Here is a 25,565-nt window from a genome sequence, read left to right as displayed (position 1 = left end):
TCCAGTGAAAACTCAAATGCTTGTATTTCATTAAAGTATAATGCAGTAAAACACAAAGGGAGAAAACAAAAGAGACAAAGTTTTGCCTTATGGTTATTATCCGGTCTCCTGTCTTGTCTTTCTGCTTATCAATATCTATGTGTGCACCAGTGAACTCCCGAATGGCATTAATATTACAGCCTCCTCTTCCAATCACTCTGGATATCACAGTTGATGGAACAGATACTTTCTTTGACCTGTTTAAAAGTTGCAAAGGTAAATTAAGATATATCACTAATATCAGTGGTTATGATTAAAATATTGAGGAGAGAGGATTACTAAGATACATTTCTGTAAACACAGAATAGATTATTGTTGAGTTAGCCTCTTCTATCTATTCTTACTCTAGGTGATAAAAGACAACTAAGTGACAGGAGAGAGAAAAAATGAGAGAGGTCACGTAAGCAAGCGCTTTTATCATAGCTTCTCATCTCATTACCAAAGATGGTTTGGTTTTTTGACTTTCATCATTTGTTAATATCTATAAAGTACATACTATGTAGACATGCACTGTGTTAGTGCAAATACTAATGGCAAATAAGACAGACATAGGTTCCTGCCCACATAGACTGACTATGTAGATACCAAGTAGGAAAAGAACATCATGCCACGAGTGCTCCAATAAGGTATCATGAAGATACACTGGTTGGGGCACCTAATCCAGCCTGAAGAAACAAGTAACGCTTCTTGTGGGCACTTCTGGGTGTTTGACTCACATTCTTTTTATTCTCTAATATATAACTGAAAGGATGATATTAAAAATGCATTGTTACCTTGTATTATTTTAGAGGCATCAGAAGATGAGCCAACCATGCTTTATTGAAGAAGCAAATTATTTATTTAGAATGGTAGATTAGATATTAAATTAAAATGTTGTATTTTTTAAAAGGTAAGGTATGACCCCTGTACTTTTATATACATAACTAAGTTACTTAATAATTCCTTTGAAGGGAATAATAATAAGTCAGTGATCATTACTTTCAAATTAGTTAAGAATTTCTTAGTATACCACAATATAAAATACATGGAGAAAAACTGAGTTACCATACTTTTGTATAGACAGTACTCTAATCTTGTGATTTTGGTTAGTACAAAAGTGTGTGTATCTGAATGAGTGCGTGTGCAATGTGCACGAATGTGAGAGAGACAGAGATGAAGATAGAGATGGTGGTGTGGGGAAGCTTTGGTCAAAAATATGAAAAAAAAAACTATACAGTGCATTGTGGGATTAATAGGAATAAGTTTGGTTCATCACAGCTCTTAGTTCAAATACTCAAAACTTTAATTTTTTGTTGGAATTTGTGGGAAGTTCTTTAAAACAGGTTATCAAAGATTTACAATACATCCTCTGTGGGATCTTATGACCTTTTAGTTTCTGGGATACTGTTTTACTTGTTTAATATACATAACATTAAAAATTTCAAGCAAACTATAAACAAATATTTTAGTCCTAAAATTCTTAAAATAAAGATATCCTGTGGTCTACAAACAACAATAGTTTAAAACCAATACTTATTCATTCTTCAAATACTTACAAGTATGTAAAAGATACCACATACTGGGCTCTGAGATTACCAAGTTGAGTACTCGAAACACAATTTATCACCTTAAAGTATTTACATTAGTTTTCTACCAGACAGCAAATACCTAGGGTCAAGCAGATACTGCCATTATGTAACTTTTTAATCTCCTAATTTTAAAAGCATTTATATCCAATTGTTTTTCTCATCTACAGTATGGTATAGGCTATCTCTGTTGGCTAGATTCAGATTCAGCCTAGGGCCACCAGTTTCTTTGCAACCTTTGGAATAGTTGGAGGAATCTAACTGTAAGGTAAACAACATCTCACATATAAACAATGAGAAAAACAAGGAACAGTCACTCACCTTCTTACAACTTCCTTCCATCCTTCTTCCCTCTTTTGTCCACGCTTAGGACTTGCTACTGTTAACTTCCCATTTGGAGAGGAAAGGGGAGACGGACCAGATTTTGTGCAAGTAGACAGAGAATTACTGGTCACTTCATTGATAGTCTCTGACAATCTTTAACAGAGGGGAAAAATACATTAAATACAGAATACAGAATTTTAAATAATAGAGGCAATCTATTACATAATTTTATTCTTTTATTTTGGAATAAATATGGTAAACAAATGAAGAACTTATTTTTCACTTTTCAATATGTAGCATAATATGAACAATTTTTAAGAAGATACTATCATGAGGTCAAAATTAGCAGAGATGAATTACAGTAATAACCCCTGAGAAACCATAGTCAATACTTTTCATGGGCTAAATTTAACAACTAAAATAAAGAAGTTACATAGTAAAAATAATTTTATCTTTCATTAACACAAAACTTAAAAAATAGCTTATTCTTCAATTAAAATGAAACTGTGACTTCTTTAGCACAAAGACAAACCCTTATTTTGCCAATTAATTTGCTTGCTTTACTAAAAAATTCAGCAACAAAGCATTTCATGATGATACTATAAATAATAAAAGTGAAAATTGGGACTTACTTTATTGAAGCCTTTCCAGAAACAGATTTTCTCTCCTCTTTTGGAAATGTAACCAGAACTGATGGCTGCTTCTTGCTGGTCATCATGGTAGTCACCACAGCAGGTGAATGATTGTCACTCTTTCGGCTGCTGTTGCTGTTACTACTTTCATCACTGCAGCTAGAAATCCTCATGTTATCACTGTCCCCACTCTCGCTGGTACTGCTGCTCTTGGACTCTCCATTTACCTTCTCTGGCTGACTATATGAGATTGGTAGTGGATCATCAAATATAATCTGAACATTTTCTGGAGTAATTTTATTTTTCCTGTTTTTCCTCTTTGAACTGGTTGTGGTTATGGTATTATTTCTTTTACCATGGGAACCTGCCAAAGTTGTCCAGGTTGCAGATATACCTATGGTAGTAGTGGTTGTGGCACTTGGAGGCTCTGTCAAGACTTCAGGCTCATCTGTAAAAGTAGTAATACCAAGTTAGACAGTTCTAAGTGATTCAAAATATATTTAGCTTTTTTTTTCTTTTTTTAAATATTTACTTTTGAGAGAGAGACACAGCACGAGCCAGGGAAGGGCAGAGAGGGAGACACAGAATCCAAAGCAGGATCCAGGCTCTGAGCTGTCAACACAGAGACTGATGCGGGGCTTGAACCCACAAACCGTGAGACCATGAGCTGAGCCAAAGTTGGACGCTTAACTGACTGACCCACCAAGGAGCCCCATAGAATATATTTAGCTTTAAGCACTTGAAGAACAATAAAATCAGGAGTTACTTTGCGACTATTAGTTGACAATTAGATGTAAAGTCATCAATCATTCCAGCATTCATTAGTAATGAAATAGATATGATTGATCTCCTCTCTGTGCTAAGTCCTAAACAATACATAGTAGGCAGTTATAAAAAATATTTGGGGGACAATTTGGGAAATGTGAATAATTACTGTATATCACATATTATATAATTATTAAATTTCTCAGGTAAAATAATGTTATTGTGGTTATATAAAATAATATTCTTTTTCTGGGAAATACATATTCAAGTATTTAGTGACGATTCTGCATGGGGTGCCCAGTTTACATGTAATCTATTCAAAAAGAAAGGAAAAAAAACAAATTGAACTAATGTGCCAAAAATATTATAAGAATCCAGGTGACATACAGGTGTTCATCATACTAATCCATAAACCTTTCTGTAGTTTGAAATTTTTCAAAATAAAAGGCTGGAGGAGAGAGAAATCACACACACACACACACACACACACACACACACACACACACACAAACACACACACTACGTATATATTTGGTGGCTTACTGGCAGTGGTTTCTCCTCACAATATTTTCAATATCAAATAATCTTTTCGTTAGAATCCAGTTAAAATAACTCCCTCAGTTTGAGAAAATTCTAAATATGTTTAGGATTATCAATATTATGGAATTACACTTAATTTTGTAGGTATAATAAATGGTATTGTGATTATGTAAGCAAATGTCATCCCTAGGATAAGTGTTGAAGTTTTATAGGTACAATGTCAAGATGTTTGCAACTTACATTCAGATAGCTTAGAAAAAATATACACATATGTTTAGAAAGAAAAAAAAAATAAAGCAAATATGGTAAAATGTTTATTTTTAATATCCAGGTAGAAGGTACTCAGGTGATCATTTTATCATTCTTTCAATTTGTAGCTCTGAAATTCTTCACAATAAAAAGCTAGGGAGAAGTCAATAAATGAAAATAGCACACAATACTTAAGGGCTAATGACAGAAATCTACTTTTACCTTAAGTTATTAATATTTAAGGAAATATCATTTTGAATACAATGTATTACATAAATCAAATTAGATGGTAAGTTAGAGAAAATACCTTCAACTTTATGCTTTTCTTTTTCTTGAGCAGCTTGGAGTTCAAAGTTCTCTTTGTTTTTGGCTTCGATTTCTTCTAGTTTTCTTCTTTGCTCTTCCTTTTTCTTTCGTCTCTTCTCCTTTCTCTTTTCTCTTTTGGCAGCCAAGGCCAGCCTCCGGCTTTCTTCTCTTAACTATTAAAGGATAAATAAAACAGATTTACTTTATAAAAAAAGTTGTCACACAATGTCATTTTATCATAAGAGAACTAGAATACCATAAAATTCAAAGTCATCTAGTTCAATTTACTATTTAATCAAGATTATAGTCGAATCGCTGTAAAGAGAAAATAATATTTTTAAATGTCAAGATCAAATTAATGATATAAGATAATCTAATTTTAAAATGGATAAATGACAGATACATAGCTTTCACAATCACTAAAAAATGTAAATTAAAATAATAAGTTACCATGTTTTATTCATTAATATTGCAAAATTAAAAAAGATATCATGGATCAACACAAGTTTGGGAAAATGAGTTCCTTCCTATACTGCTGTGGGTATAAATAGTTGTATTTTAGGAAAGGTAATTCAAAAGCCTCCTGTTAAAATTACAAACTGCTTATCCAAAGAATTTATTCTATAAAATAACCATAGTGAAAAAATAATTTCTATTGCAGAGCTGATTATAGTGGCAATAAATGGAAACAAGGTAAATCCATCAATGCCAAGAATGGGGGGAATAAATTAACAACAGTACACATTCACAAAATACTAGGCAGCCATTAATGGGGCAGCTGGGTGTCTCAGTCAGTTAAGTGTTTGACTCTTGATTTTGCCTCACGTCATGATCTCATGGTTCACGGGTTTAAGCCCCGCATTGGGCTCTATGCTGTATCAGCACCGTGCCTGCTTGGGAATCTCTCTCCCCCTCTCTCAGCCCCTCCCCTGCTTGCACATTTTCTCAAAATAAAAAAAAACGTGAAAACAATTTTTTTAAGTGTTCTATACTTGGTAATATGCTCCCAAATTACACTGGTTAGAAGAAAAGAATGCACATGGCAGTCCAATGATCTCACTTACTGGGAAGGGAACCTGTTATGTGGCTCTGTTTGTAGAAATAGAGAAAAAGGCAAAGAGGATACAAATGAAAGCTAATGACTACTCTAAAGTGAGCCTGGAGGAGGGGTGGCAGAAAGATAGTGGCTTTCAATTTTATTTTATATAACTGTACCCTGTTTCTATTTGTGAAAGTGGGCACTTAATGGTGTTACTTTCATAGTCAAAACAATGAGTAAGAATAAAAGTATAACATCTCTTAATAAGTGACATTAATAATTAAATTTTCCTCTTTGATTCATAAAGTGAGAAAATCATCTTCAAACTGTTTTCTTTCCTTGTCCTCTAAAAGATGTTTTCAAACTGTGTACTCCCTGCCCATAATCTAGTGTTTTGTGTATTATGTGTACATTTAAATATATGTGTCAAAACAATGACACTCAATTTATGGAAAATGTCACAATATGCTAACTAATGAAACCAGAGCTCAAATATAAGCCCAAAAGACAAATCATTTCATTTTTGTTAAATTTTTTAAGGTTTTTGCTTTTGCTGGACTTTACTGTCGTTTCAAATTATGTCTGTTAGGTACCTGAAAGTTTCTGCCCACCTTGAAAGTTTTTACACCCTGGGGCAGTGCACCATAATTACATTCTCTCTGGTGAAGAGAAATCTTTTGCTCCTGAAAAGGGAAATAATTAAGGAGACTCTGTAGAACACTGCTACTTTCTCAGGTAGAGGGATTTCAGGAAAGAATACAAATGGAAGTTAAAGATACAAAAGTTGTCTGTATGGTAGCCCTAGAAAGTTTTGCTAGGCCTCCAGAAGCACACAAACTCCAGTCTGAAGACAAGTGAAAGAGGAGCTTTTGACCTTGCAGAAGGACTGGAAAGAAAAAACTGCTGACCTTCATTCCTTAGATCATTACATGGGAGGAGGAATAGTATCTGACTGGAGAGTTTGAAAGAAGGAAGTAAGCATGTGTGACTCTGCTCACTGAATCCTTGCTTTAATGGAGCTAGCTGCCTGCCCTTGGGAAAACGTGCATTCTCCCGCTGAACTCTAGTGAGGTTAGCCTGCCTAGCTGACTTTGTCAGATAAGCTTAAGTTAAAGAGGAAAAGGAGGAGTAGAAAGTAGCATGAAGGATGTGCCAAAAAAACTTTTCAAAGCAACCGTTTCCATAAATATGTATTAAGCCTCTTCTGCGTTCTCTCTCACTCTCAAAAATAAACATTAAAAAAAATTTAAAAAATATATTAAAACTCTCCAATTCAGAATTAGGAATAATAAAACATACTTTATCTGTGTCATGGCTGTATGTACAGAAAAGCCTTGAGAAAGGCTTATGAGCGATCAAAATGACAAGCGAAACCCACTGGTTAAGCCAAGGATGATTTTTGGTTTTGCTGGATTTTTTATTTGTCTAGTGGTAGGAGATCATTGTGACTGGTATCAAGGGGGAAAGAACTACCTTAAGAATAGAAAACTTTAGGGGCGCCTGGGTGGCTCAGTCGGTTAAGCGGCCGACTTCGGCTCAGGTCATGATCTCGCAGTCCGTGAGTTGGAGCCCTGCGTCGGGCTCTGTGCTGACAGCTCAGAGCCTGGAGCCTGTTTCAGATTCTGTGTCTCCCTCTCTCTGACCCTCCCCTGTTCATGCTGTCTCTCCCTGTCTCAAAAATAAATAAAACGTTAAAAAAAAGAATTAAAAAAAAAAATAGAGAGCTTTAAATCAGAAAGCAGTCATCTAAACCTATTTGGCCTAGATGTGGGTAGGGGTGATGGGCTGAGGTAGACTAGTTTGTAGGTGTAGCTGGGTCTTGGGTACGTAAGTGCCCTTAGGGCTTACAGAATTCAGTCAGTGGAGACTGGCCCTTTGACAACAGTATGTCTAGCCTTTGACAACAGTAAGTCTAGATTATCAGACTCACAGTAGAGTTCAGCCCTAAAGGCAAGGTATTTACTCGTTTCTACATCTTATAAATTCTAAGTATTATCTAGTATTTTGATAATCTCATAGATTCTAACTAACCCTTTCGACTCACTAAAAAGTGGGGCACAAATTCAGAGGTCCTAGGGAAACTCTTTCTGAAGGACAGATCTCAGACTATGGCTGTGAAAGAACCAATAAAGGCATGAAGCTCTAAAAAATTAAGCAGAATTAGATAAGATAGATACATATTTATTAAGAGGCATCATAAGTTTGCAGGAGGTATATGAAACTAGTGGATCACCAAAGGGAAAAAGTTATTAACTATATGAATATGTATTTATGTGTATGTGTATGTATGTATGTGTATGTGTGTGTGTGTATATGTGTGTGCATATATATATATATGGGATATCCAATATTTAAAAGGAAGAGCAAATGAGACTTTAGGAAGGCATAATCAGGCAGAGGAAGACAATCAAGAGAAAAATGGCTTCAGTGAGAAGAGTTTTATGAAGGAAGGTAATCAACATTGGTAAGTATCACAAGTATCAATAAGAACTGAAAATAAGTAATAGGATTTGGCAGTTGAGATGCCACTGGTAACCCTGCTATAGTTAGTTCATTGCAGTAGTGAGGGAGTAAGTAAATGGTTCTGAGGATTAAAATTTTAAAAGTAGAGGGTGCCAGGGTGGCTCAGTTGGTTAGGCATCCGACCTCGGCTCAGGTCATGATCTCGCGGTTCGTGAGTTCGAGCCCTGCGTCGGTCTCTGTGCTGACAGCTCAGAGCCTGGAGCCTGCTTCGGATTCTATGTCTCCCTCTCTGTCTGCCCCACCCCAACTTGTGCTTTCTCTCTCTTTCTCAAATATAAGTAAACATTAAAAAAAATATTTAAAAAAATTTAAAAAGTAGAGTGAACAAGACATAGATTATTCTCTTAAAATATCTGGAAAACAAAATGCTAAATTTGAGGTAAAGTTTCATTATAATAATTACCTTAAGTTGCAGGCAGAGGGTAGGAGTTAAACAGTAGACACTAAAGATAAAAAAGTATGGGGGAGGTGGTAACAACTGATGCAAGGTCCCAAAGAGAACAGATGAAAACAGAATAAGCCATGAAGACTTAAGAAAGTCTGGAGGTACAGAAAACAGGGTTAGAAATTCAGCCTACATCCTCTATTTTCTCACAAGGTACAAACTTGCACCTCACTTCACTTACTGGGGAACTGCTGTATGTTTTTCAGTATATGTGGGGGAAGGGTAGAGGCTCTGAAGAAAAGAGTCAAGTTGTAGAATAACCTTATTGTGGAAAAGGAAAGGGCACTACTAACTGGTGATTTCTAATTGAGGTTTAGGAAACAAAGTGATATTTGAGAGTTAAGCTTTTTAAGGTAAAAATTTAAGAATTGAAGTAGTCCAGACTAAAGAGAAACCATCTGCAAATTTGGATATATGAAAGTGAACAAGTTATGTGAGCAGTAGAAAACCACAGCGAGTGATGAGCCTGGAGGAGTAAGCTAGGAGGACCCGAATGTTTGGATTTTCCCAAGCAGACAACTAAGACAGACGGAAAGTTTTTCAGAAGGGTGTAATGCAATTCCACCTGTGTATTAGAAAACTATGGAAACTGTGGAAAAGTTACATTGGAAAGGAGAAAGACTAAAATGAAGGCAAAAGGTGACGGAAGCAAAACTATTTATTTATGTAGGGAGACTATTAAGCCTACTGCGATACTTCAGGTATCAGGAGTGATAACTGAGAGGAAAGGAAGAAACAGAGACTGACAAAGCTTAGTTTTAAAGGTGATGATGATATGTAGAGGGTTTAAATGTGCCAGGTGCTGGATTAAGTTAATTTACTACATGAATTCATTTGATGGATGTAGTGAACGGGAAGCAAGGGTAAGTGAGCAGCTGAAAGTGATATCAAGATTTCATTACTGACTCATAGGTACTGACACCAATAACAGAAAAAGAGATCAAGGAGTATTCAAGGGAAGGGAAGGGAAGGATCCAAGGAAAATCTATTGATAATCTGCTATATACTAAGCATGGTTCTAATCTTTTAGGACTAGTAGGTAAACCAGACAAAATATCCCTACCCTCACGAAGCTTATAAAACTAACATTTAGTTGGGGGGAGGCACATCGATGACAATATGTTAGTTTTCAAAAAGGTGTTAAGTACAATGTATAATACTGGAGAAGGGGAAGAGAAGTATGTATATGGGGACGGGTAAGGGGGGTTGATTTTAAATAGGTAATCAGTGTTAAGTCTTACAAAGGTAAAGTTTAAGTGAATATCTAAAAGATTTGAAATATTTCAGGCAAAGAGAACAGCCAATACATAAGCTGTATGTTCAAGCAGGCCCCTGTGGTTGAAAATAGTACAAAAATGACTTTGCAACAGAATATCAGAGGGTCTGTCTGATCACCTTGGTGTCTCAAAGACTTTATCTTTCAGTCTGAAATAGTGCTGTAGGGTTTTGAGCAAGAGTGTCAGATTTGATTTAAATGATTTAAGACGATGGAGAATAGACTGCTGAGCAATGGGAATCAGGGAGGTCAGTTAAATAACTACTGGGTAATACAGGTAAGAGATGATATTAATGACTTGAACCAGGGTGAGAAGTGATGAAAAGAGACTAGGATTCTAGATACAGTTATAAGGCAAAGGTAACAAGATTTTCTAAGACAATGGAGGATAGAGAGGAATCAACAATGACCTCAAGGCTTTTAGCATAAGCAGTTCCAAGACAGAGTTGTGGCTCTAGGGTGGGCAAAGATTAGGAGTTGACATTGGAAACAAGTATGAGATGTCTAACTGGTATCCAAATGGACATGTTGAGTAACTAGCAGGAGATGAGACGAGTTTAGGGAAGATATCTGTGCTAAAGATATATTTTTGGGATCAGCTGTTATTTATTTAAATTTAAGAAGCAGGATGAGGTAACCAGTGGAAAAAGATGATAATGTAATGAGCCAAGGGGCTTGCCAACTAAGAGAGAAGAGGAGGAAGTAGCAAAGAAGACACAGAAGGAACATCCAGGGAGGTAAGAGAAAAACCAAGAGTGTATAGTGCAATGGAGGTCAAGTGAAGAAGTAGGTCAGGTATTATTAGGCTCCATGAGATGAGGATAGAGCACTGAGCACTGGGTTTGGCTACATGAAAGTCACTGGAGACCATAAAAGCATAGTTTTGGTGGAGTTGTGAGAGTGCAAGCCTGATAGGAGTACGTTCAAAACGAAGGAAGAATTGGAAAGAGCCAAAATAGATGAGTTTGCTGTTATTGTTTGGCTGCAAAGGGAAGCAAAGGGATGAGTTTGTAGCTGAAAACTGGAGACAGGGAGTGGAGGCATCAAAAGGTTTTTTGAGATTGGAGAAATAAGCTTGTATGAAGATGAGAATGATCCACAAGAAGAGGAAAAATGATATAGGACAAAGAGAAAAAAATTGCCACAATGTTTTTGAGTAAGGGTGACCAGATCTAGTTCAACAGATGGGGCTGGTTACAAAAAAGTTTATTTAGTAACTGGGAGGAAGAATATGGGTAGAAATTGGTGGATGGGGAAATGGGTGGGGAAAAGTCTGACAGTTTACTTTTGATGCTCAGTTTTCTCACTGTAAAATGTAAGGTCATTAGTTGAGGATAAAGGAGCAGATGTATTGGAAGTGAGGATAAAGGAGAGAAAGTAATAGTGGTCTTGATAAGTGGGAGAATGAATGAAATTAGGGAAACACAGTATACTAGGTAGTATTAAAGGGTTCACTGTCACCCATTTAAAGTAAAATTCGTCATCAAGTGAATGTTTTTTTCCTACACGTTTAGTTACTAGGCTACAGGTGGGAGTGAAATAAAAGAAAGAGTAAAGAACAGTGAAGGGTGTTAGAAGTGGATCCTAAATTTTTTGGTAGGCAGAGTTGTCAGGATTGTTGGAGGTAGAATTCTAGAGGGAGTAAAGCTGAAAAGATAATCAGAGAATGAAATGTATAAAATTAAGATTACGGGATGGGCATATTAAAAGCTTCAGGTATAGGCAAAAAAGCCCAATGGAAAATATCTAATAGGAATATTGTAAAACTACACCCTACATAGGTAACGCAAGTTTATAAGGAAAAAGATAGGGGGAGAAACAATAAGTAATAAAGTGCAAGGGTGAAAGAAATATATCAAAAATGCAGATCAACAGTATCCACTAGGATACCAACAGCCATGAGTATAACCTAGCTGTTAATTTCCTAAGAGAGCAAGCAATTAACTGCAAGAGAAGTCCTCAGTTTGACCAGCTAAACTGCTCCAAAGCAGGGACTCTTCCACATAATAAATGCTGAGTAAATATATGTTCACTGAACAAGGATAAGAGAATCTGATAAATATAATGGGCAGTATTTTCAGCAGCAGTTTTTACAAACCTATTAACCAAAATTTTCAAATTAGAAAGGCTGATCAGAGAAGCACTATTATACAAGCAATAAATTACCTATATAGAACATTCAACTTGGACCAGACAAGACCAACTCCAAGATGTTCTTAAATCAGAAATGGTGGAGCCAGAATATACTATGTCTCAAAAGGCAAAAGAATAAAAAAGAAAAAGGTATTTTCCCAGACATAAATAATAAGTGAAAAAAGTGAACCAAACCCTATCAGATACCAATCTGATAATTTTTCAAACAGAAATACTGGGGTAGAGTTTAGGAGAGACGTACCTCCTGTGTAATCTAGAATTTTATCTCTACACCGCCCCCATTCAAAATTGTTTATAAAGTATCAGTGCATGCAGCAGAATCGATTTACATCTAATTAACTTATGATTAAGAATTATTTATTAGTTTGAGTTTTAATATTATGGAAAAATATGCAGTGACATTTGAAAGCAGTTCCTTTTGACTTACTTTAAATCTGAGGCTCTTGGAACATCAAGGTTAAGAAATGTTGGAAAGAAATCAAGAAAATGACACCTGTGTTGCTGATAACAGTAGGAAAATATTTTGGAAGTATATCAAATTTAAAATATATTGACCCAAGTGAAGAAACTTTATAAAAATAAAAGCACCAAAATATAAGGAAATATGTATAAGGATTTTATAGTAACATTACCTGTAGTGACAAAAAACTGGCAACAAACTTACTATGGCATATATTCTACAGTTATTTTTTTTTTTAATTTTTTTTTTCAACGTTTATTTATTTTTGGGACAGAGAGAGACAGAGCATGAACGGGCGAGGGGCAGAGAGAGAGGGAGACACAGAATCGGAAACAGGCTCCAGGGTCTGAGCCATCAGCCCAGAGCCCGACGCGGGGCTCGAACGCCCGGACCGCGAGATCGTGACCTGGCTGAAGTTGGACACTTAACCGACTGCGCCACCCAGGCGCCCCTATTCTACAGTTATTTAAATCACTAACAACTGACAATATCCATCAATTACTGAGAGAGGAAAAAGCAAGTATTAGAGCAATGCGTTCACATGACCCTTTTTAATAAAAAGTATCACCATCTCCATATGTGTGAATATTCATTCGCTCAAGAAATATTTATTGAGTGCCTATGACATGCCACGCACCATTTTGTGATGCATACATTGTAGTGGTAGAGAGAGTCCAATAAGATAACTAAATAAAATACATTTCAAACGTTACAGAGTGAAAATAAAGAAGGGAAGAAAAGTAGCAAGAGTGTTTGTGGAAGGGAGACTAAAATAAGAGGCAAATGAAGGGACATTCAAGGCAGAAGTCACAGGAAGAGCAGAAGAGGATGGTCTGTATGGATGGAGCAAAGTGACCAAAAGTAATAAAAAAATAAGATCAGAGGTGTAAGAAATATAGGTGGGCATATTACATACAGTCTTAAAAGACTTTGTAAGTAATTGCAGAGGTGCAGACTTTGTTACCATGCCAGGTTTTTAGCTTTAGTTATCTTACAATGGTGACATGTTTTTCTTTATGCATATTTCAGTTTAAATTGAACACATTATTGTAATAAAGAAAAAAAACTGAAGTTGACTGAGAACAGATATCTTTAAAAAGATATCTCCTATAAATGGTCTCCTGTCTCTATAATCTACAGGTATGCACTAAGTCCCTAGATGTATTTAATGTAATGTGTAAGTACCAAAGGCATGAAGAAATTAAAGATTTTATTTAAAAACAGATTTTTATGTCTCAGTTGTAGAAAGGATGCTTTCTAGATTTGATAAAAATGCAAAAAGAAACAGTAAGTATCATAATACAACTTAGAAACAGAAGAATTCTAGTGCAAAAATAGGAGAGTAATGCAAAAACAGGATATTATAATACTTTGGGAAGAAAGAACTAAAAAGAACTAAGAGGTATGTTATGGTCAGTTAAGGAATGAGTGGGACCCTGGGAATTTGGAAGGAAAAAACTGGGTTCGAATCCTACCCTAGCTTAATCAAGTTATTTAACTTCCCATAGATTTAATTTCTCCCTCTGTAAGAGGAAAGGAGTAATACTTTTTTTAGTGAGAAGACCAAAATAATACATTTTATCATACAAATTGGCCCTATTATTTTGCTCGGTATTTAAGAGGCATTAAATATTAGATAAAACTAAATATGAAAACAGGTCAAGTAATAGTTATAATAACTATCTACCTCTCAATGTGCTCATGTTGTTTTAAAATTTCAAAATGGATGGGGCGCCTGGGTGGCTCAGTCGGTTAAGCGTCCGACTTCGGCTCAGGTCATGATCTCGCAGTTCATGAGTTCGAGCCCCGGTGGGCTCTGGGTATGATTCTGTGTCTCCCTCTCTCTGGCCCTCCCCTGCTCACACTCTATGTCTCTTTCTCTCTCTCAAAAATAAATAAACATTAAAAAAAAATTAAAATTTCAAAATGACCAAAAAAGTGAATTTGTTTGATCAGAAATTAAACCAGAGTTTAAAAAATGAAGAGCCTCCAGTATTAAGTATATTTTCTGAAAAATAATAGCATATTTTCACATTTAAATTAGAACAAAATGGGGGTGCCTGGGTGGCTCAGTCAGTTAAGCATCTGGCTCTTGGTTTTAGCTCAGGTCATGGCCTCACAGTTTGTGAGATTGAGCCCTGAGTCCAGCTCTGTAGTAACAGCACAGAGCCTGCTTAGGATTCTCTCTCCCGCTCTCTCTCTGCCTCTCCCTGCTCGTGCATGCACAGTCTCTTTCTCTCTCTCTCTCTCAAAATAAATAAACTTAAAAAAAATAAATAAATTAGAATAAAATGTTGAGAATAATTCATATTTTGTTTATGTAAGTTGAAATACAGTTTAACAAAGTCAGCAAGTATAATAAAAAAGGAGCTGACTCAAATCAAAAAGATTAAAATTATCACTCTATATCCTTTATAAATTTAAACAGTAATATTAAATCTGAAGCATTTTTAACCTTTTTAAAAAAGATGAAATATGGCAGAATATGTATTCCATAATATTCAATGTCAACCAACTCTTTTCTTGCTGTGATTACTATTTGCATTACATTCCAGAATGCAGAGTTATTGACAGGAAGGGGGAGAAAGAAGGAACTATGGGACTGTCAAAACCAAATGTTGTTTGGAGTATTTTACTGCCCGTGAGAATAGGTGGGAATGATGTTGTTCTGCCTGAAAGAGAAAAGTACAAAAGAAATCATCCATTTAAAAAATAAACTCATTAAACATTCTACCAAGTGGCCGTAACTCACTGGTTGGTTATGTGTTGGTAATGCATTTGGTACTCTGATAAATCTGCTGGCAACAAATTACAAGGTGTAGGATCAGTGAAAGATCAATTTGGATGGGGATTAAGAGATCATTCATTCGTTAAGACTCAACTTGATTATTAGAGGCTAGGTTTTCTGACTTCCAGATGAATTCAATTCCTATAATAAAATTTAGTTAATTTGATTACAAAGAAAATTCTTTTAATGATATTGAAGATAGTCATAATTCAATTTGAACCAAACTTGAGGGAAAAACATGTACATAATTTAAACCAAAAACAAAAGACAAAATGAAAGAAAAATAAAAGATAACAGATTACAAATTAGGGAGAAGGAAAAGGAAAAAAGTTGGTATTTTTCACATGTAAAGGTTATCATTACCTTTTCCAAGTCTAACTCTTCTAATAAAATGCTGGCATTTTTGTTTGCTTCAGCAGCCTGTCTATCTTTGGCTTGTACTATTGATTCCATACAAAGATGACACTTCTTCAGCATCTCCTAAAATAAAAAATTAAGATGTTTGCAGCCTCAAAACACAATTCACATTTAGAGAGACTCCTGAAAACACAAAGATATTTAATTAAGGTACCTGAATGAACATAAGCAATAAACATCAGTGGTAGGGCAAAAAAGGGTAAAAACAAAACCACAATCTAAATGGTATATGTTTTTTAAGTTACACAAGCAAAGAGCCTCTACTGTCCTTCAAAATAACATCCATGTGACTGATATTTTGGAAACTAAAATTACTCATTCCTAAAATTTCAATGTAAGAAATCATATAGCAAACACAGCTTCAATAATTTATGCCAGCTGGTTAATGGGCTGAAGGGAAAGGTCAACGTCAACAAAGAAAATGGGTTTAAAAAATTAAAGAACTTAATTGACGGGAACTGTTTCAAATATTTAAGCTTTGTTGCTACAACTTCCTGTGCAAGAATCACACTTAAAGAAATCACAGACATGGGTACTTACATATTTTTCTCAGTGATTTCATTCTCGGGACATACTATTTAACAGGAAAGGGCTATTTCCCTATTCAACGAAAGCCTTATTTTTAATCTCCCCACCCCTCCAAAAAAATCCCACAAAAAAAACCACAAAAAACAGTGGTATCCAGGAATGTTAATTATCATAGAGAAATGTACAGACGGGCGAGACCATGAATTAGCTATGTTAAATAAAACTCATGAAAAAAAAGTGATCACTATTATGTAATGACTGCTGAGAAAGACATTTTTAGATTTATTGACCTCTTTGCATTTTCAGACACATGTCTTAGGATTTTAGTCAAATGTTAGTATAAACCCCAAATTAAAACATCACCAGGGAAACATCTCAATTAGATCTCTAATAGGATTTATTTCACTTTCTCTACTTTTTCGGCAAAAATCCTAGCCAATTCATTCTTAAGCTGATAATTACTCCAACTTTTATATTATATCGAAAACATAAAGTTTCCTTGCCCATGACTATAAAAAGTACTATGCTCAGTTTTAGTTAGGTCTTAGAGAATGTTTTATTGCTTCATTAGGTAACTGAATAATCTGAAGCACCTTTTAAATACAATACTGCATTCCCAAATACTAGATAAATGAAAACTACTACATACCACACATTATTGCTTAGACTAAGACTTTTTTCTTAGCGTGAGATACACACACACACACACACACACACACACTTACAAAAAAACCAAATGAGATCCCTAGCTCATATACTGGGATGAACTTAATCACTATTATTACCTTATCAGTGATGGTTGCTATGTATCTCATACATTCAGAATCTGATGGAAACTGATTGACTTCTTTGACTAAGTAGCGCACCACCTTCACATGACCCTAAAAAACAGATACCAATATCAGATTGAAAACAGACTCTTAACAGGATTCAGTAAATCTATAGTCTTGTCTTAACTAAGATTACTTTGACATCAGTGCCACAAAATAAAGTCTTAGATATCATTTGCACTGTAAATGAAAAAGAGACAAACTTTGGTTCTGATAAGTTAAATCTATACTGTTCATTTTCATCCCACCCCTCCGAAACAGTACAGAATAACCTGATCTAAAATTCTAAACAACACTGAATGAAAAGCCAACAAGCCAAAAATTAGTATGAAGAAATGGGGATATGTCTGAAAGAAAAAAAAAAAAAAATTCATTTGTTTCTAGCTAATTCATAAGTGAGCATCCTATTTCAATTCTAAGCCCTGAAAGAATAGAAATAACAATTTTGTTCTTTCAGATAAAAACTAAAAGCATAACACTATACTAGTAGTACAAAAGAAATAAGATACACTTTCCTAAAGCATGAGCTACGATTATATTATTCACTGTAACCCAGTTCACTAAGTAAAGCTCAAAACCTTTAGACCAGGACTCAAGAGACTCTTTCTCCAATCTATACTATTGCTCTCTGAACACAATTCCTATGAATTAACTAGTTTTGATAAACAGACTGTTTATATTTAGTATATTTCCCTATCTCTTCCTTTTCATCTACATCTTTTTAAACTATTCCTATTCCTATCTTTTAATGAATAGTTCAATGCCATTTACATCATTTCTTGATAACTTGCCAACACTTCTATGGTATTTAAATTATATGGGACACCTCAGTTACCTGACTTTGTATGTGGATCTTACTTCCTCTTATTAAATCATACATTTCTTTAAAAACAAACAAAAAAAAAAAGTGCAACTGCTGTACTCTGTACAATGTAATAGGCCAACCATTACAGTAACACATGGTAGATATTAAAAAATAAATAAATAATGGGATGAATACAAAAGAATATAAAAGATAAACACTGTTCTTAAGGAATTAAGTCTATTTGGAAAAAGAAGACATGCGTGATAGAGTAGTAACAAGATAATTTTTGTCAAAATGAATGTAACAAAATGAATGTCAAAATGAATGTAACAAAATGAAAGTAACAGATTGTAGAACTTCTACAATGTTTAGAGGATTAAATGTCCTGCTGTGAGCTCAAATAGGATTGCAAGTGTTTTTGTAGAATGGGAGATTTAAACCATACACAAAGAATGAATAAGTCTGGAAAAATAATGAAGAATATGGGTATTTCTGAGATGAGAACAATGGTGATGTAAGAGACGGTAACAAACAAAAGACCAAGCAAGGAGAAGACTCCACATCAGAAATTCAAAATAGGGGATGAGCTCTAAGGGCACCATATTATGTTGGCTTTGACTAACAAACTAAGATTGGGTTTCAAAGGATGACAGAGACTGAAGGGAGGAAAAAGTTCTAGAAGAGGATACTAACATAGTGGAGTGGTTAGGAAGATGAATGGTATGTTACCTTGCTTGGAGAAGAGGTAGTGAGAAAGAGAAAGAGAAAGAGAAAAAGAAAGAGAAAGAGAAAGAGAAAGAGAAAGAGAAAAAAAGAGGAAATAACAAGAGATTCAGTGTCTAGGTAGTCTAGAATACCTAGGGACAAGGTGGTACAAAGCACAGACAGAATAATAAGAAAAAAAAGAAGAAATATGATTTCTTGCAATTTATATATTAAAATCTTCAATACAACAAAATAATTTGGAACCTACCAAGGGATTTTACCTACCTGTCTCAAAATGACAAAACTTGAATTTTAAACACTGAACAGTAATCCAGTTTTCCTAGTAACAAATTAAAGCTGAATTTAAGAGACCAACCAAACTATTAAATCACTCTGTGCTATGCATTATAGGAAGAGAAACAAAGTTTCTCTTTTCACAAAATTTATTTCTACTTCTAAATGTAGTTCATTTGATTTTCAGGCATTTCAAAATATTGGTGGCTGGGTTTTCATTATATAATTCTCTTGTTCCTAGTAATTAAAGCAAATGATTAAAAATAAAACCAATTTAAGTTAATTTTTTCCCTGCTGTGCTAATACAAGAAAACATTCATCCATAAGTAATTAGTTACTTTTAACTGGATTTACATTTTGTGTGAAAGATTAAGATTGCAACTAGATTTTGGAAATACTACTTAGAACTACTTTTTAAAAGTTTACTTAGCTTAACTTATCAATATGGGTAATATTAATGGTTTTTCTGGGATACCTGTGTCTACCTTTCAGTGTTGCCATGAGTGATTATTTGCTTATTATTTTACTGCTTTCATCACTACTGCTAAATCCTAAAATGAGAGTCTGTAGTAATCACTAAACTATACATATCCAGAAAAGTTGAAAAACATCCAAGTGAATGAGGATGAAAGACTTCTACCTTCCTAAATGCTGCCATCAGAGGAGTTATCTTGCGGTTGTCTGCTGCATCCACATCTGCACCTGCTTGTACTAGTAACTGAACCACATCAAGGTGTCCGCCATTTGCTGCTAGCCACAATGGAGTGTTCCCCTTCTTATTACGTACATCAATGTGAGCTCCCCTAAACGAATGACACAGGTATTGTTTAAAATAAATGGAATGACACAGATAACGATAAAAATCAACTATTAACATATGAAAAATATTCTGTAAAAGTGAAATATTAGATATAATATTCAAGGACTTAAATACATTTTTCTCTCAAAATTACAAGGAATTTCTAACCATCAAATTTAAAAGTCTTCAAATTAAAAAACAACTGTATACTAATAATTGCTTTTCTTATTTTAATGACTGCATAATTCTGGGTTTCAATCCTGAGAAAATGTGAAGTTTTATTTAGTGAAAAATATAAGTACATCCTGTTAATAGCATAATCAATACATTAAACAAACAGTATGCAAGAGACATAAACAGTATCTTACAAGGCACTAGTATCTATTTCAGATTACTTGTATTTATGTATTTTTTATTATGTGGCTTCAGAAAAGAATGAATCTAAAAATAACATGCAGATTTAGCACTCAGTGGGCATCATGGTAAGACTCATGGTGAATAACAGGTGATAGCAGCTACTACTAAATATTACTGCTTAGGACACCATGCAAATGTCTTTAAGACTGTTAAAGCAAGAAATCCAATTCAGCTGGCAAGCATCTTTGGAAGACTGGCAGGAACTTCTAAGTGACTGAAAGCAGGGATTCCCCTGGATCCTGTCTGATACCTTGAACAATTCTGTAACTGTCACTTAAAAGCCCTAATTGCTATTAAAAACAAAAACAAAAACAAAATACAAACAAATTAAAAAATAACAACAACAACAAAATCAACAACAAAATCTTAGACTGCTGCTAGATTTTTAAGATTTCCAGCGACAACTCTCTGGAAAACTCAAACTGTGTCGGAGATGTGAATATGCAGGCCAACAGCTGGATGTTCAAATAGCGTATTATAGTACTTTAAAAGTGTATACACACCCAAGAAAGGAAGAAGAGAAGTATTTCTAGGTTGCACTGAAATAAATCAGACAACGTAGCATAGCTCTAGATAGGTGGGAAATAACAGAAGTAGGTGTAAAAAATAAAACGAAACATGCAATTGTAGTTTACAGAAGTAACCACATTTGATATTTTAATAGTACAATTTGCCCAGAGAGAATAGTAATCACTAGTAACACCATAGTCACATATGAAGGGCATGATAACATCATACCTGCCAATGAGAAGCTCACAGAATTTATAATGCCCTTTATCTGCTGCTATGGTTAAAGCTGTATCTCTCGAAGAGGGCACTGGAGGGGCATTAACATCAGCACCTTTATCCAAAAGAACTCGGCCCACCTCTGCATATCCACCAGAGGCAGCTTCCATGAGTGGTGTGAGGCCAGTCTAGGTTTAGCGAAAAATAAAAGCAACACATGAGAGACTGAAAAGAGCGAAAATGTTTAAAGAACCACCTGGGGAACAACTTGATATAGTTGCTACAAAGAGTCACAACTAAATTTCAGCACTGACACTACAGCCTGAGTTACAGTGTGATCCAGAAAGATGATTCAACTTAATGTCAATTTATTGTGAAAAAAACTTGCCAAGATGCAAGCACTTGGCATATAACTGGCACTAATAAATGTTTCCTCTCTTCTCTTTCACAAAGTACGTATTTTCTAGCTGATAACCCTAGTATGTCATTTTTACCTATAAAAATTTAGTGTTAAAGTATTTTCAAGAGTTAATGCTTGACTGAGTACACAGAATGATTTCTGATTAAATACGTATGTAAGATATATGTTACTAGAAAATACTAAAATTATAATTAGCGTAATGCTACTGTACACCTTAAATATCGAAGCAATAAATAAATCCATGTATAAATCTCAGATTTTTCTTACCTTAGCTCTGTGTTCCACATTTGCTTTTCTATCAAGCAGAAGACTAACCACTTCAGTTCTTCCTTGGAAGCAGGCTAAGGTAAGGGCAGTGTTCCGATTGGTTTCTATTTGAGCATTTATGTCAGAGCCCATGTCTAACAGGAGCTTAACAGCAGCTGTATGCCCATTCATAGCTGCTAACATCAGAGGAGAAATGCCCAATTTGCTACCAGTTCTGGGGGTGGAGGTATGGGGAGAACAAAAGGAAAAGATATAAAATTTAAATGTCCCAGAAAAAATTGGATGAATTTTATAGAATTCTATTTCAGGATTTGATTCTTTAGTTTGCAGGACTATTTAAAATAATAATTTTTCTCAGCCCTAGTAAATCTATGAGATACTACCAAGACTCCATTAGAAATCTTTTACCACCTAGACCTAGACTACTTTCTGTAGCTCATCCAACATAATGACTTGGGCTGAAAAGTAACTATTAAATTATTAAGTGATTATTAAGATGGGCTTTCCATCCTAAAGCATAAAAACTGTTTACTTTTAGTACCATAAGAAATAGAGTAAGTGATGGTTTCTCAAGTTCTATATCAATAGAATAGTTTTAAATACTTAAATAAAATTAATCTTAAAAATCTCTAACAATTTGGATTCTAAACTCGTAATGAAGGCATTTTCTAAATATGGCATAAGAAATACAAGTGTTCTACAAATAGCTTTGTCATAACACTCTTAAGGGGCTTACAGAGAGAGAATAAAACTTGCCTAGAATTAATCTCAGCTCCTGCATTTAGTAATATTTTGATAATGTTCACATAGCCACCAGAAGCAGCCAGGCTTAGAGGTGTGTAATCAGAAACATTCCTGTGCTCTTTATTTGCCCCTCGAGCTAACAACAGCTCCACCACCTGAAAAGAAAAGAGGAAAAGTTGTGTTTTCTTCTTATGGTGAAACAATTTGCAAAGTGTGTATTTCTGATTTCTCTATTTTTCTGGTATATCGTATAAGAAAACAGAGGAAAGTCCTTTTTTTAATCCTTTGCACAAAATCAGCTTCAAATGATAGCAAGAGCTCTTACAAGCCAACAGAAAGCAGGCTTTTCAATTAAAATCCATTTTGGGAAAAAAAAAATCCATTTTGGAATCCATTAAAATCCATTAAAATGGCACAAAAAATGGCACAAAAATCCAAAAAATCCATTAAAATGGCACAGTGTGTTCATGAAAGACCAGGGTCTCAGATCTGCTGGATCTCAGTGTGTTGTTGTGCAATGCTATCTTAGCAATTAGCATTTCTCTGTTATTTCATCACATAGTGGTAAAACGGAATAAGATTTTTTCATTTATAATGATTTAAAAATATTTTTTTAAACTTATAATCAATAACAATGTTTACAAACTTGGAATAGGGGCGCCTGGGTGGCGCAGTCGGTTAAGGGTCCGACTTCAGCCAGGTCACGATCTCGCGGTCCGTGAGTTCGAGCCCCGCGTCAGGCTCTGGGCTGATGGCTCAGAGCCTGGAGCCTGTTTCCGATTCTGTGTCTCCCTCTCTCTCTGCCCCTCCCCCGTTCATGCTCTGTCTCTCTCTGTCCCAAAAATAAATAAACGTTGAAAAAAAATTAAAAAAAAAATAAATAAATAAAAAATAAAAACTTGGAATAAAAGTAATATTTATTTTTTCCCAATATTTTATGAAAAATTTTAAACATATGGAAAAGCTTAAGAAATTTACATATACTTGCTACCTAGATTTTACCATTAATATTCTACTACACTTACTTTATTACATCTTTCATCTGTCCATTTTCTGATGCATCTCATTTCAAAGTAAAATGGACACCTGCAATTTCCCTTAAGTGCATTAGCATGTGTATCATTATCTAGAATATTACTTGCTTTAAATTTTTGGGGGGTAAAATATATAACTTACAACCAATGCACAAAACTTGGGTGTATATTCACTGAGTACTGACAAATGGATAAAACTAATGTAATTTATTTTTTTTTAATTTTAATACTTTGTTTTTAATGGTTATTTTTGAGAGAGAAGGCGTGAGCTGGGGAGAGGCAAAGAGTGGCGGGGGGGACAGAAGATCCAAAGAGGACTCTGCATGGACAGGAGCAAGCCCAATGCAGGGCTCGAACTCACAAAACCTGAGTTCATGACCTAAGACAAAGTCAGACGCTCAACAGACTGAGCTACCCAGGGGCCCCTAATAATTTTTTTTTTTTTAAATGGACAAAGAGAAAGGGCATGAGTAGGGGAGGGACAGAGAGAGGGACAGAGAGAATCTTGAGCCCTACATGGGCTCAATCTCACAACCATGAGATCATGACCTGAGGCAAAATCAACAGTTAGACACTTGACTGAGCCACCAAGGCACCCCAAAACTAATGTAATTTAAATCCTGTTATTTATTCATGCCTCTTTCCCAGTCAATCTCACCTATACACTAATTTCATCTATCTTAAATCCTCATATAGATGAAATCAGTGTTTGAAAGTCATAGGCGGGTATTGCATACCATTCCATTATATGAATATACTATAGGTGATCTATTCTCCTACTGATGAACAGCTTTGCTGTCTCTAGTTTTTGGTAAATTTGAATAAAGTTGTTATGAACATTCTTCCAGAAATACATTTTCATTGCTCATGGGTTCCACCTAGTAGAATTTCTGGGTGTATGTTCAGTTTTGTAAGAAATTGCCAGACCTTTTCCTAAAGTGGTTATACCATTTATACTCCCACCAATAATAAGTGAGTCCTGGTTGCTCCACATCCTTGGCAAAATTGGTATTGCCAGTCTTTATAATTTTAGCCATTCTAGTTGGGTGTGTGGTGGTAACCCACTGGGGTTTTAATTTACAGTCTCTGATAGCTGAAAAACATTTACCATTTATTTAAGTACTTATTGGCATCTTTTGTCCATTATGCCATTTAATGCACAAAACAACTCTTTGACACAAGTGCTAGTATTTTCACCTTCATTTTACAAATGAGGCAGAGAAAAGTTAAGGACTGTCCAAGATCATAGCTCTTACCTTGCACTTAGTATTGTTTTTTAATTTTTTTTTTAACGTTTATTCATTTTTGAGAGACAGAGACAGAACATGAGCGAGGAAGGGGCAGAGAGAGGGAGACACAGACAGAATCTGAAACAGCTTCCAGGCTCTGAGCTGTCAGCACAGAGCCCGACACAGGGCTCGAACTCACAAACTGCGAGATCCTGACCTGAGCTGAAGTCAGACGCTCTAATGACTGAGCCACCCAGGAGCCCCTACCTTGCACTTAGTATTAGTAAAATATCCTACAATACTAACTAGGAAATAACAAATAAATGTTAATGAACAGTGCTTTATCTTAACATACAAGCTAAAACTTTACTCATAGGAATAAAGCTATGACTAATTTTAGATTACGACTTTCTGTCCATCACTTTTTTGCTTTTAGAGCCAGAAACAGTAGGTGGCTTATGTGACAAGGTTATAAACACAAGACCAAAAAAGTGGTATTAGGCTAAATTTTACAGAGTCCCTTAAGCAAGAAAGTAGAAAACCCTAATCAAATTTCTAAAGTTATTAATTCCATTACACAAAGATAACTGAGCTTAGTTATCTCTCAAAGGGAATGGTCTATTCCCAGAAAGAAATAAATACTCAAAGATTATAGTATGCTATAGGCTTTAATACTGCTTTGAAAGGAAGGAAATCAACTGATTCTTTTTTGATTCAACACTGAAAAAATTGTTATTTTATGAAGCAAGTATTATTTCAAGCTATACAATGATTGAAAATTTCAGTTATATCAAAATTTTACCTTCATCATATTCCAAAACAGAACCATTTTCATTCCCAACTAAGTTTTTCAATTTAATGTTGTTATTAATTGCAAAATTTTCTGCCATACCATTTCGACTTGAGATTAATAGGAATCACTACATTTTCTGATGTGGTGGAGATAATTTATCAAATTAAGTAGCTTATTTTTTCACTATTTACTTCCTATTATTTGGGTTAAAATCCTTTTAATATACCAACCACCTCTACTATGGAATGCAGGCAGGGAAACAATACAAATGTATTCACATTATCAACCAGAAGGAACAGCACAGTAGAGACATATTCTTTGTTGTCTCCTACGCAAAACATCTCTAGAAAGTGCGTCTAACTATCCACACACCTATAGTCTATTCCAAATATAAAGGAGCAAAAATTATAAATTTAAAAATTATAAATTGGCCAAAGCAACAATTGTATAA

General features: G+C 34.9%; 1 protein-coding gene across 8 annotated transcripts in view; it reads right to left on the bottom strand.

The window, feature by feature from the left end:
- The window catches only part of ANKRD17 (ankyrin repeat domain 17), a 164,599-nt gene that overhangs the window by 19,047 nt on the left and 119,987 nt on the right, over positions 1-25,565 (bottom strand). For all 8 annotated transcript variants that reach the window (XM_043572493.1, XM_043572494.1, XM_043572497.1 and 5 more), the window contains 10 exons: positions 22,071-22,213; positions 21,315-21,528; positions 20,639-20,814; positions 19,325-19,487; positions 16,836-16,931; positions 15,469-15,585; positions 4,422-4,593; positions 2,561-3,008; positions 1,926-2,081; positions 87-236 (listed from right to left, as the gene is read on the bottom strand). In XM_043572493.1, the coding sequence (XP_043428428.1) occupies positions 87-236; positions 1,926-2,081; positions 2,561-3,008; positions 4,422-4,593; positions 15,469-15,585; positions 16,836-16,931; positions 19,325-19,487; positions 20,639-20,814; positions 21,315-21,528; positions 22,071-22,213 (1,835 nt within the window). The remainder of the gene's footprint in view (positions 1-86; positions 237-1,925; positions 2,082-2,560; positions 3,009-4,421; positions 4,594-15,468; positions 15,586-16,835; positions 16,932-19,324; positions 19,488-20,638; positions 20,815-21,314; positions 21,529-22,070; positions 22,214-25,565) is intronic.

This window comes from Prionailurus bengalensis, chromosome B1 (assembly GCF_016509475.1).
Source record: "Prionailurus bengalensis isolate Pbe53 chromosome B1, Fcat_Pben_1.1_paternal_pri, whole genome shotgun sequence".
Lineage (NCBI taxonomy): Eukaryota > Metazoa > Chordata > Mammalia > Carnivora > Felidae > Prionailurus > Prionailurus bengalensis.
Note: the sequence above shows the minus strand (reverse complement) of the source record. Positions and strands in the feature narration are given on the sequence as shown.